This window comes from Rhipicephalus microplus, chromosome X (genome assembly GCF_043290135.1).
Source record: "Rhipicephalus microplus isolate Deutch F79 chromosome X, USDA_Rmic, whole genome shotgun sequence".
Classification (NCBI taxonomy): Eukaryota; Metazoa; Arthropoda; class Arachnida; order Ixodida; family Ixodidae; genus Rhipicephalus; species Rhipicephalus microplus.
In genome coordinates this window covers 439,926,087-439,938,334 of record NC_134710.1, presented here as the reverse complement: position 1 = coordinate 439,938,334, position 12,248 = coordinate 439,926,087, and the positions used below count along the sequence as shown (strand labels likewise).

The window sequence follows — 12,248 nt, the reverse complement described above, 5'->3', positions numbered from 1 at the left end:
AATTATGAATTTAGCTCACCCTGAATGCATGCCTCTTGTGGAATAGCGACACTTCCAATAGGAGTCACTGGCCACGTCAGTTTCTGTTCCAGACCATTATCCAGCATGGTTGTCTCCTCAAAACACATCTCTGTGGGAAAATAGAAAATTATTAGAAAACACTTAGATAGGGCTGCCACGGTTTTTGTACATGAAGGCAATGTCAAACATCAAGGTAATAAAAGTACACCAAGGATTTGCGGAATAAACAGCACAGTCACACTGCAAGCTGGAAAAGCGGTATTTCAGACCATTTTTAAACACTTGTTGGGTAACTATTACAAGCGCAATTGCACGATCTCCATGATGCATATAATGATAATAATTTTTTGTCTAATAGGTAGGCATTCACAATGCCAACCTTCGTGCTTTTTCGGAGAAGCGTCGTACCGCTTCCCACTTACATGGGAGTTAAGGTATTTATTTGATGCTGTGGCTGACGACGATGAAGAATTATGCCTGAAGCTTTTGTAACAGGTTAGAACTTTCGACGACCCGCTCGTTACGCAATTCGCATTGTGTGACGCTTGATTGTTCCTTTTCTGTTTTAACACACTTCATTACTGATACTAATGCGATTCTTTTCCAGACATGACGCTTACCTAAGGCTAGTTTGCAACGCAGCTTCAAAGCACCGGCCTGGTTATATGGTAGAATTTTGCTGACACGCAAATGATCAAGGGTTCGGATACCATTATCTCCTTTGTATTTTTATTGATTTGATGTTTTTTATTTTATGAAATATTGGTTACGGACATTTGCGGAGACGGGCGCGCATAAATAAGGAGCACGTGACCATTGTTGTGATCTCATAATAGATTATAACTGTAAAATAGTGCCGAGTGTCTTGCATAAATTACCAGTTTTTACACTATCATCATTGCCTTCTCAGGGGGTGCGGCAGCCGATTGTAAGAGTGTACCTGTGTCTTAAAGAGACAATAGACTGAGCCACAAAGCTATCTCAAGTATCTTGTTCTCTTTCTTCAAAGAAGTCTACAGTTCTTTGAATGCCTAAAAATAATCTGTAAATAGACGTAATTCGCAAATTACACGACACAATTTACCGTAATATTTGAATGTCGTATAGAGCTCTGTTATACTTGTTACGAAAACTCAGCTGTAATATTTTCTATTCATGATTACATGGAACTGAGCTGAAGAAGCCAATTCTCTACCATTGCCATTTTTTCTTCCTTTGTTAAGAGTTAGAGCAGCGGTAAGCAATGTGCGTCACTTATATCATTGCTAAGATTCAACCATCTGAGAATAGCGTGAAAAAGTGTGGCAGAGAGACGAGAAGAAATACTCCCTGCCCCGTGGCAGTTCAAGCGTTCCTGTATAGAAATCTACACTTTCGGGATGGTCATCACATAACCAAATTTAAGGTAATTGGTCGTTACACAGTCATGAGCTTCAATGTCATTACCAGCTCTTGTTGAGATCGCAACACTTGCTTCTGATTACCTTCCCAATAATATGTGTAAAAATTATATTTTTATGGTAGCTCTAGTAAAGGAAAGCTGAATAACGAGAAAATTAACAACTGCATGTTATCCAGAAGCCGTTTTTTGTCCAATTTCACTGAATTATGGCAGTGTATTTTATGAGAAATGAGGCTTAGGGCTATGAAATTTGAAATATGAAATATTTAGGATATTCTTTCTCAATTTTAACTCAGTTGAAAGGTCTTACCTGTGCTTTTGATTCTCACTTCATTGAAAAGGACTGATGGAGAAGTGATCAGCCAGGAAGCGTTCCGCATTGCAGCTGATCTGAGATATTGAATGATGTGCGATTCTTCGTCCTGGCTTTCTAGCTCTGACCGCCATGGGAGTTCTACTAAGAATACAAGAAACCTCACGGCATCGGTAGCAGCACTGCAAAAGACACAAAAAGCAAGAAAAAATGAGCCTCATATCATTTCCGTAATGAAACTAAAACGATTTTCCCATTCACATTGTTGAAGCTCTGATTGAAGTGTTACCTTATCATATAAAAAATAGCCGAATAATGCGAAACGAAAGGGCAGACATATCAATGGTTTCTTATCCTTCTAACTGTCTGTAAAAGATCCAATGAGGGAGAGAGAGAAAGTGCAAACATAACACTGACCCTATCTCCATCTTTTTTTTTCAGGCTCGAGTGAAGCATGAAGGCTTGATTCACATACCTTTGTCACTGAGCATGTTTTTCGATTAATATTCTAATGATTGTGCACAGGAAACATCCTAGTTTTAATGAAGTTTAGTCGTACACATACAAAAATATGTCATCCATTCCAATGACACGTGACAAAGCCCTTTAGCTTGTCCGTGTCTTTTTACACATTGGAAGCTCTTCTGCCTTCACTTGCGAAATTTCAGGTGTTTTGTAAGTTTAGCAAGAAAAAAACTGACCATGAATCCTGTTGTAATAACTGTACTAATGTAAAGAAGCACCCAGGTCATCGTCCAAAAAATATTCGCCAGAAATAAGCTTCAGCTAGAGAATCAGTGTAAAAGTGACACCCCTTATTTTACAAAGGGCTAGGGCTGCCTTTCGTGATCGAGGACTCCGGAGGGTTATTTGAATATCAGCACACTTTTTTTTTCTAAAACGTTTTATATTTAACAAATCGATGGCTTCTTGATAATTAGTATGAAAATACTACGAAAATTACTGTTTAGTAATAATACGAATAAAGTTAAAATCTTGTCGTGTTTCTTATGAACCACTTTTCCTTCGTCACATGTGATATGTATGTGTAAACCACCAGCAGCGGTACGCGGATGTAGGGGATTGAGAATTTGTCTACAAAGAAACGGTGAAACCCGAAATTGATAACATAAATGGGAGATCGTCAAGCAAAGTTGACAGCCGCATCGACCCAACGAATGGGAATAATAAAAGTTACACCATCTCCCGTTTGAAGAAACCATGCGCCGATGCGAAGCACTGGGGGCTATCCCTTACACAGTAGGTGGAGTTTACACTCACGTTCATGACGGCGTTGCGCAGGATACATACCTGGGGAGGTTAAAATTACGCAGTTATGAACCTATGTTTCCTACTGAAACGTGCCAATCGCTGCTAATTGGCTAGGAGAGACAGAAGACTCTAATCGAACAGAGACCAACAGTGCAGTTTTAGTTAACGCGCACGCTGTAAATATTTATTTTTCACCAACGTGTACGACAAAACAACTACCTAATGATTGCAAGATCACAAAGGTGATACCGATCCATAAAGGAGGAGACGCAGCACAATTTTCAAATTTCAGACCTATTTCATTGACCAGCACATCATGTAAACTACTCGAACACATAATCTTAAAACACAGGACAGTATTTCTAGAGCACATAAATTTTTTCTCCCCTACCCAACACGGTTTTCGAAGTGGTTTATCGACGGTAACTTAACTTACTGAACTAGTTCACGACCTTGCCATTAGAGTTAATAACCATGGTCTAACTGACTTAATTCTACTTGACCTATCTAAGGCTTTTGACTGTGTATGTTACAGCAAACTAATAGCTAAAGTAGAAAATGTTTTCGGAATAGAACTTTCCGCTTGGATAAGAGCTTTCTTATTTAACAGGTCACAATTTGTACTCTATGAACAGATGTCTTCTGACACAGTAGCAGTAACATCCGGCGTTCCCCAAGGCTCGGTACTTGGGCCATTGCTTTTCTTGATCTATAATAATGATATCACTGCTAACATCACTTGCAACATCAAGCTATTCGCCGACGACTGTGTGATCTATAGAGAAATTAATCATTACAACGATCACATTATGCTTAATGATTCTCCTGCTGTCGTGGCTAATTGGTGCTCTAAATGGCAGATGATAATAAACACACAAAAATCAGGGATAATGACCGTAAGCAGAAAAACAAAACCATCCAACTTCCCATACACCATTAATAACACACGTCCTAATAAAGTTGAGGAACATAAATATCTAGGAGTTACACTGACTTCTGATCTCAAATGGGACAAACACATCGCTAATATAACTTCAAAGGCGCTACGCAAACTATTCTTCTTAAAACGAACTCTAGTGCTCTCAACAACGCCAACAAAGCTGCTAGCTTACACATCATTCGTAAGACCAGTTTTAGAATATGCAAACACTGTCTGGTTTCCGTATTCGCTGACTAATATAACCAAACTAGAAGCAATACAAAGGAAAGCTGTAAGATATATTTACAACAAATATAGACGCACAGATTCCCCAACACATCTTTTAACTCAGTCAGGTTTACAAACGCTGTCCACAAGAGCGAAACACGCTCGCTTAAAATTCCTTTTCCAGCTAGTAAAAAATAACTACAAGATAGATTCATCCAAATACCTTTCATTTTCACAGGCTCGGCAAACTCGCAATAAACTTGCGCGCACGTTGTCAGAATACGCATGTAGGAACGACACGTTTAAGTACTCATTCTTCCCGCGCACGATAGCGGAATGGAACCAACTTGATGCCACTATCACAAACTCCCAATCGCTATCAGAATTTATTGCAAAGATAGAAAAAAATGGGCGCGCATAACAGTTTATACGCATGCAGGCGCACCGGTCCAGATCTGCTGTTCGTTAGTTAAAGCGACACCTTTTTCATTGTTCCTTTCACAGTAGTATAGCTATTTTTGAAGTATGCTTTCAGTGCTTGCTATTCCTGTCACAACTGTTACATTCATGTTTTCCCTCACGATACCAATGCTAACGTAAGTTCCTTTCTTCAATCATGTATTTTATTTCTATCGCCTTTCGGCATGGTTTCAGCTCTGTATAATGGCTATAACTTGCTTTGTATCTTTTGATTATTGCATACATTGTGTATTAATAACATAAACGTTTAACTTCTGTACTGCTCAATGGTTATATGATCCTCATGTCCTGTTATTATGCTTGCATGTTTTTACGTCTACATCCTTTTTTGTGTGTGTGAAAAATTACTGTATTGCCCAACTGCCACGCTCTGGACGAAGCGTAGCAGTATTGTAAATAAATAAATAAATAAATAAATAAATAAATAAATAAATTAATTAATTAATATATCTTTCACCGGAACTGCCTTGGAGATGAAGATCAAATGCCTATATATACGGGGTGGCCAGTGAATGTTTGTGCAGCGCGAGCAGTTGGTTTTGCCTTGAAGAAACTCGCTAGCAGACATTGCCTGTGTCGGCGTTGCGAGTTGCGAAAAAGGAGAGCGTAGGAGAGGAGAGAGAAAGGGAGGGTGCGTTAAGCGCAAAAGGAGTGTAAACACCACTGTGACTGATGCCAAAAGTGTTGAGCGAGCGTAGCCTAGCAGGCGCTGCCTGCATCGGCATTGCGAGGTGAGGAAGAGGGAGTGTAGGAGAGAAGAGAGGGTGGAGGAGAATCGCATGCGCAGTAACAGTGGTGACGCCTGACATCACACTGATCTCGACCACATTACTCTTCGCATCTAAAAATTCAGCATCGCAGACGAAATTGAACCGTGATATCCCATGTTGCATTAAGTTAATTTACCCCGTCGCCATCGTCTTGATTATTTGGGTAAAGAGCATGTGCAAAAGATAAGTCACTGCAACGTCGATCGTATTTGCAGGGCTGGCTATCTCATCTTAATACAGGGTTAAAAACATTACTTCTGCAGACGGAGGCTGATTTCGATTCTCTTGAAACGAAAGTATTTTATGCCAGAATCCAACACGACTGTGTTGACGTAATTTCGTCACAGGTATGACGTCTTAGAACATGTACTAACACTTTGCAAAGAAAACGAGAAAAAAAAAGTTCCTATTACAGGTGTTTTCCATGCGACCTCTATAGGTCCCGAGCAGCGGTGCGATACCACTGGGCCACACATTGTGCGTAGGCTAGCAAACTAACGGGTAGCTATTTATTTACTCGATGTACCGTTGGAGTTCTTCAGATCTCAGCGAATTCAGCGCATTTTCGTCATCAGTAACGGGATCACGTGAAGGACGTGTATAGTGCGCACGCGTCTCCCCAGTCCAAGGTTGCTCGTGAGTGAGCGTTTATGTTGTGATTCGGGTGCTGTGTACCTCTTGTGGTTCTACCACAAGATTACTTACAAGGTACAGTTGTTGAAGGCAGCAGGAAGGTCACTTCGCTCGCTGTTGTGGCCATGTTCACGAAAAGGTGCTGCTCCCGCACGAAGTAAGAATGGTGACAATTTTTTGCGCTTACCCCGTGTATACTCGTGTGTTTCTTTCGAGCAGTGCATTATGTGTTTCAGCAGCCCGCCATATGTTTAAGCAGCATGTTACAAGTGGCGAGCTGTGACAATTTGCGCTTTTTCTAATATGCTCATTTCGTGCGTGCTTTCTGCTTGAGGTGCCCGCTGCAAGTTTCGAGCTGCTGGTTGTTATTCGCGTGACATTACAATTTGTTCTCGTAGCATTTTCTTCCTTCACCCTTGTGGCGAAATAATTAGCAAATAAATCTACTTCCTGCCTGGACGCACCTTGCACTTTCTGGTTGTACCGATTTCCAGACAGACGAATAAGCGTCGTTTTTTATCCAAATTACCTGGCAAGAGCATTTCGCCGTTGAATCAACTCACTCCACATTCGAGCCTACTTTAGACGAGCATGCGTCCGCAGCCCTCGCCATTGTGCCACCTATATGTATTCTCCCTGAAACCACACACGTATCAGTGTTTCGTATCAGCGTTTCAGCCAAATGACATCATCGGATAGCGGTCAATACATACATAGCGAAAACTTTCCGCCCGCAAAGAATTGTGAGCTATGGCAATCGTCTGCATTGCTTCCAGTTAGACACGCTGCGCCACCTTATCCAAAATTAAGACGGGAACCGGCAGATAAAAACACGTAGTGGGATAATTAGCGTGAACAATGGAAGTGCCTCAGACAGGCTGGTGGACGTTTCGATAGGAGGACCTATCTTCGTCAAAGGTGCCTTGTCATCCTTGGCGTGTTTGTTTTAGGGGGTTAGTGGTGACGTCACCTGCTGGTGGGGGCGCGTGTTTCTGTTGTCACCATGGCCATTTGAAAAGAATGAACTTTAAGCAGAGAAGTGCATTCCTCGCTTCATTTCAAATTAGGTGGCAGTGATTCCCAATTTTCTTTGAAGGTAAAACAAACGAAACGAAAAAAAAGAAAAACAAGAAACTCGCAAAGTAGGAAAGGTGTGCTGTAAAGCGGTTGCCGCTACAGACACGAAAAAAGACGAGAGTTTGAAAGGCCGCATCCGGCAGACGGTCACCGCGTCCGGCCGTTACAACGGGTTGCCGACAATAGCGGCCTAAGCCTGTTTCCGAACACCTGCGAATGGGACGCATAACAAAAAAGTGGTTGCAAAACAGGGATAGGGAGCAGGCGGCATACTTTTAAATGCCAAGATGTCGAAGGTAAGCGATTCTGGTTGGGGTCGGAAGAGCACGTGTTTAATGATGAAGGTCATTGGCAAAATATGTTTTCAGAATTTCCGTAGGTGGCCCGTTCAGCGGAATTGTCTCATGAATTTGATGGGATGTTGGCTGAGAAAAAGGTAAATTTAGAATGCAAAGCAAATGAGCAATCACTAGAAACACACAAAAAGAAACAAAAAAGTAGGAAAGAAAAAGCGGGAGGGGTATAGGTGAAACATCAGTGTAAACACACAAGAAAAAAGTAGAAAAAATGAGAAAAAGTAAATGCAGAGAACTACTTCGGTTCGCGATGTCCTTAACGACGTGGTAGGAGTGGTTTTGGAAAATGAAGAAACAGAAAACAGAGCAGTGATTTAAGAGTTCTAGAAAATAAAAACTTTGTTGTTGTATATAGAGACACTCACATCTATATTGCAAATTGAAAAACTGACAGAGAACAATATTAGTACCCTATGTAGGCTATGAGTGGTTCAATGTAGTACAGGTTATGTCTATTTTAAGGTTTAACGTATCTTTTTTCTGTAAATATTGGCGCAATTATGCTCAGATTTTCTGGAATTTTACATTGCCAAGTGCTACATTGAGGTGTAGGGACTTGGATTTACGTATCAAATATGATCCCAGGTATTCTCTCTCTCGTGGTGACCGGTAATTAGTTGGTAGAACATAAAGATTTTTTGGTAGAAATATTGGTTATGTTGGTTGAAGCGACCGGCTACTGCTTTCAGCGTATTGTGCTTTGAGTCTGCACGGTGGCTGCTCAGTCTTACGTGAATTAGCTGCCCAGTTTCCCTATATCTTGTTTTCTACAATATACTCAAGGCAGTATATTAGGCTGTTTGAAGTGCAGGTGAAGCTCAATGTGACCTTGTGAATGTAATCAGATGCTGTGCTTTTTACATTGGTAGCCGGCTGTATCTGTCTGCAGGTGGAGCTTCTGGACCGGCTAAAGAACCAGACGTTGTCCTAGCCTTTCTTTTAAGTTTTGCATGAACGAGCATGTCTTTAAAGTTTGCTTGGCGTATGTAAGTGACTTTTGGCAGTTCAGGAAAGGTTTTCTTAAGTTTCTTGTTAGTTGTGAGAATTGGATAGTATTTTGTGAGGATGTTGTTTATGTTAGGGAGCGCATTAGTAAAGTCACAGCTCTGCCGCAAAGGTGAAGCAATGAACGCGATAGCAACACATTGGAAGGTCATGCGCAGAATAGCAAGCAGATCTAAACGTACCCCGCAATTCTCACGCACAAATGACGCGCGAAACGTACTCAGTGGTACGGATGAACGTGAACAAGTGTCTCACTTGTTACTTCGCTGTGCCTGAAAAGTGCCCTCTTTTCGCACATGCAGACTGTGCAACGATTGCAGAGACCTTTTTGCGCTCGGTGACTACAACAAAATCGTTCCGGCGAAAACTGAACGCAAGGCAAGACGTACGATTCTCCCCACTGTGAAATAAAGGCGCGCGAGAGATCGTCCACTCCCCTTCTCTCCGCGGGGAAAGTACGCGTGAGAGATGAGAGCTGCCGCGCGCTCATTGCGCCATCTTGCTGATAATGATGAAAACACGAGAGTTCCCCCCGCCCCCGAGGTGCCCTTAAACAGCGGTAAGTGCTAGATATAAATAGCTTGCTGTTTGAAAGTTGAAGGAGGTACCACTCGGTGACTCACTGGTTATCGCCTCACATTCACGACGGGGAGGTCCCACGTCCGATTCTTTCTTTCTTTCTTTCTTTCTTTCTTTCTTTCTTTCTTTCTTTCTTTCTTTCTTTCTTTCTTTCTTTCTTCCTTTCTTTTCTTCTTTCTTTCTTTCTTTCTTTCTTTTTTTCTTTCTGTGCCAGTACAGAAAATGGAGCAAAGGCAAAAGGCTGAAATCCTGACTAAGGGCCTTTGCTCCAAATACAGTGAGGCAGAGAGGCTGACATAAGAATTTTGCAGGATACAGAAAAAATACAAAAATATACACAAATACAAAAGGTACATGCGCAAATACTGCAACACACACAAAGTAATAAAGTGTTATTTCCAGAAAACAAATATATACATAACCATCTTAATGTTTTAAATACCAATCGATATGAGGGGCGCTTTCTCATCGCTATTGCAAGAGATATACAAAAATAACAATATACACAGTCTCTACTTGTCAGAGTCTCTTTTCTAGACTTTTTTTTTTTCTAGCGTTTTAATATATATATATATATATATATATATATATATATATATATATATATATATAAGGGAAAGAAGTGTATAACTAAGGGCTCGTTTTTCCGTGCTTTAACACAATATTAATGAGATCTAACAGACAGTAATGCAAAGGAATGTACAGGGGAAGTTATTAGAACCAATGGAATGTATATAAGAAGAATGAAGAAAGAAAAGTGGATGAAAAAATAACCACCCGTGAGCAGGAATCGAACCTACGACCTTCGAATAACGCGTTCGATGCTCTAACCACTGAGCTATCACAGCGGCCTTCCCTCCATCCTCTTTTTTGGGTTTATATGTGAATTTAGAAGTAGGAGTGAAAGTCAGCGCCATCTATAGGCCAAGCGGCGAGTGTGGAAACACTCTTATGCGCATGTTTGGCGTCACGTAGCACGTGAACTTATCATGAGTGGGCAGCTGATTAATTGTCCCTCTTATACAACCTAAACACAACAAGTCTGCCAGTACGAGACCCTCGTTCAATGAAATAAGGGAAAGAAGTGTATACCTAAGGGCTCGTTTTTCTGTGCTTTAACACAATATTAATGAGATCTAACAGACAGTAATGATGGTTAGAGCATCGAACGCGTTATTCGAAGGTAGTAGGTTTGATTCCTGCTCACGGCTGGTTATTTTTTCATCCACTTTTGTTTCTTCATTCTTCTTATTTACATTCCATTGGTTCTAATAACTTCCCCTGTACATTCCTTAGCTATATATATATATATACATATATATATATATATATATATATATATATATATATATATATATATATATATATATATATATATATATATATATATATATATATATATATATATATATATATATATATATATACAATATTTGACGGTGACGCCGGCGGTGAAATTCAGCCGAGAGTGTTCATAAAATTACTATCGCAATAAAAGTTTGTAGTGAGAAGAAGCGTAGTTGCTGCTGTTGGATTTTAGAGCGTAAAGATTGCTTACCAGCGCAAACGACAGGGCAGGAGGGGACAGGAGAAGAGACGAGACAGACCGCTGAACTGTCTAGCGTAGTTGAGCATAGTCTGAGCGTAGTTCGGGTGCTTCTTCGCGGTCCAGTTCCAGTGCGTCCGTATATGCTTTATCAAGGAATGTGTTAGGATGGTTTCTGTCTGATAGTGTTTCTTTTAGGGCGCTAAGCCTGTTTATGTAATGCTCGTTTTCTATAGATATGCGGCGTAACCTTGTTGCCTGACTTTATAAAATGCCCTGTTTAGACTGTGTCGGGTGGTGGCTTGTATAATCTAGCGATTGTTGGTTGTCAAATAGTTTTTTATACAGAGTTGTCTTTAGCACACAATTTTCAAGATATATGACCACGTCTAGAAAGTCGATGCGCTGAGCTGAGGTATTGAAGGTGGACTTTATTGTATATTACAAGGAGTTTAGGAGTGAAGTGAATTTATGTCGATTATGCTCCCCATGTACCCATATTAGCTCCTGTTCTTTTTTGTTTTTTTTTCTCCTTTTTTTTCGTTTTTTAACCTTGACGTCCCAGCTGCCTTCCTCCCGCCTTTTCTTTCCTCCTTTTTTCCCTTTACTTTTTTGTTTTTTTCATCGTTGCTCACTTTCTTTGCATTTTAAATTTACCTTTTTCGCAAACAACATCCAACATTTCTGATGATTTCGCCAAATTACCAGAAAATTGCGCTGAGCGGGCCCACCTACGGGGATACTGGAAACATTTTTTCGAACGACCTTCGCCATTAAACACGCGCTCTTCCGTCTCCATCCGGGATCGCTTACCTTCGACATCTTGGCATTTAAAAGTACGCCTTTTGCTTCCCCGCCCCTCACCCTTTTAGTACAAACTTTTTTGTCATGCGTTCCATTCATAGATGTTCGGAAACAGGCGTAAGCCGCTATCGTCAGTGACCCTTTGCGGTGGGCGAATGGGGCGACTGTCTGCTTGATTCAAACATTCAAGCTCTTTCCTTTTTTTTACCCTCTGAGAACATTTTGAACCACTACCACCGAACTTGAAATGAAGCGGGAACTGCAGTCCTCTACTTTATAATTTCTTTATAGTTTCTTTCCCTTTCAGACAGCAATTGTCAACAGGGACACGCGCCACCACTATGAGATGATGTCCCCACTAACCCCCTTAAAAGTAACACGCCAAGAATGACAAGGCGTCTTTGACGAAGATAGGTCCTTCTATCGAAAAGTCACCCAGCCTGCCTGCTGCACGCTCACCCTGTCTGCGCCACCCTCTGGGCGTTCTTCTCAGTGCCGTCTCTGTCAGCGTGTTCCACATAGTAGTCCTGGTCATATGTTTTCGCCAACTGCTGCAGAATATCTCGGATTGCTATGCAGCTTTGTTGAATATCAAATGCAGTTACGGCAGAGTTGTGAACTGATGAGCAGTCATTTATTGAATTAGGTGGCATGCCTCCATACTCATGCACACTGTTTCTCTAGAAAAAGTGTTTTCTAAATGTTTTTCAAACTTCTCTAATTATTTTACATATACCAGTTGCCATGTATACGTAGCTTTAGGCGCAAATAGCGTGAAAAGAGGCCTTGTGCCCCAACAATTTGTGCAACTATTCCCCGCCGTGGTGGTCTAGCGGCTAAGGC

At 41.0% G+C, this 12,248-nt stretch overlaps 1 protein-coding gene across 1 annotated transcript in view; it reads right to left on the bottom strand.

The window, feature by feature from the left end:
• LOC119161814 (uncharacterized) overlaps positions 1–12,248 on the bottom strand; it is a 477,337-nt gene that overhangs the window by 141,712 nt on the left and 323,377 nt on the right. The window contains exons 18-19 of the mRNA XM_037414326.2: positions 1,734–1,918; positions 20–130 (exon numbers count right to left, since the gene is read on the bottom strand). Coding sequence (XP_037270223.1) covers positions 20–130; positions 1,734–1,918 — 296 coding nt within the window. The remainder of the gene's footprint in view (positions 1–19; positions 131–1,733; positions 1,919–12,248) is intronic.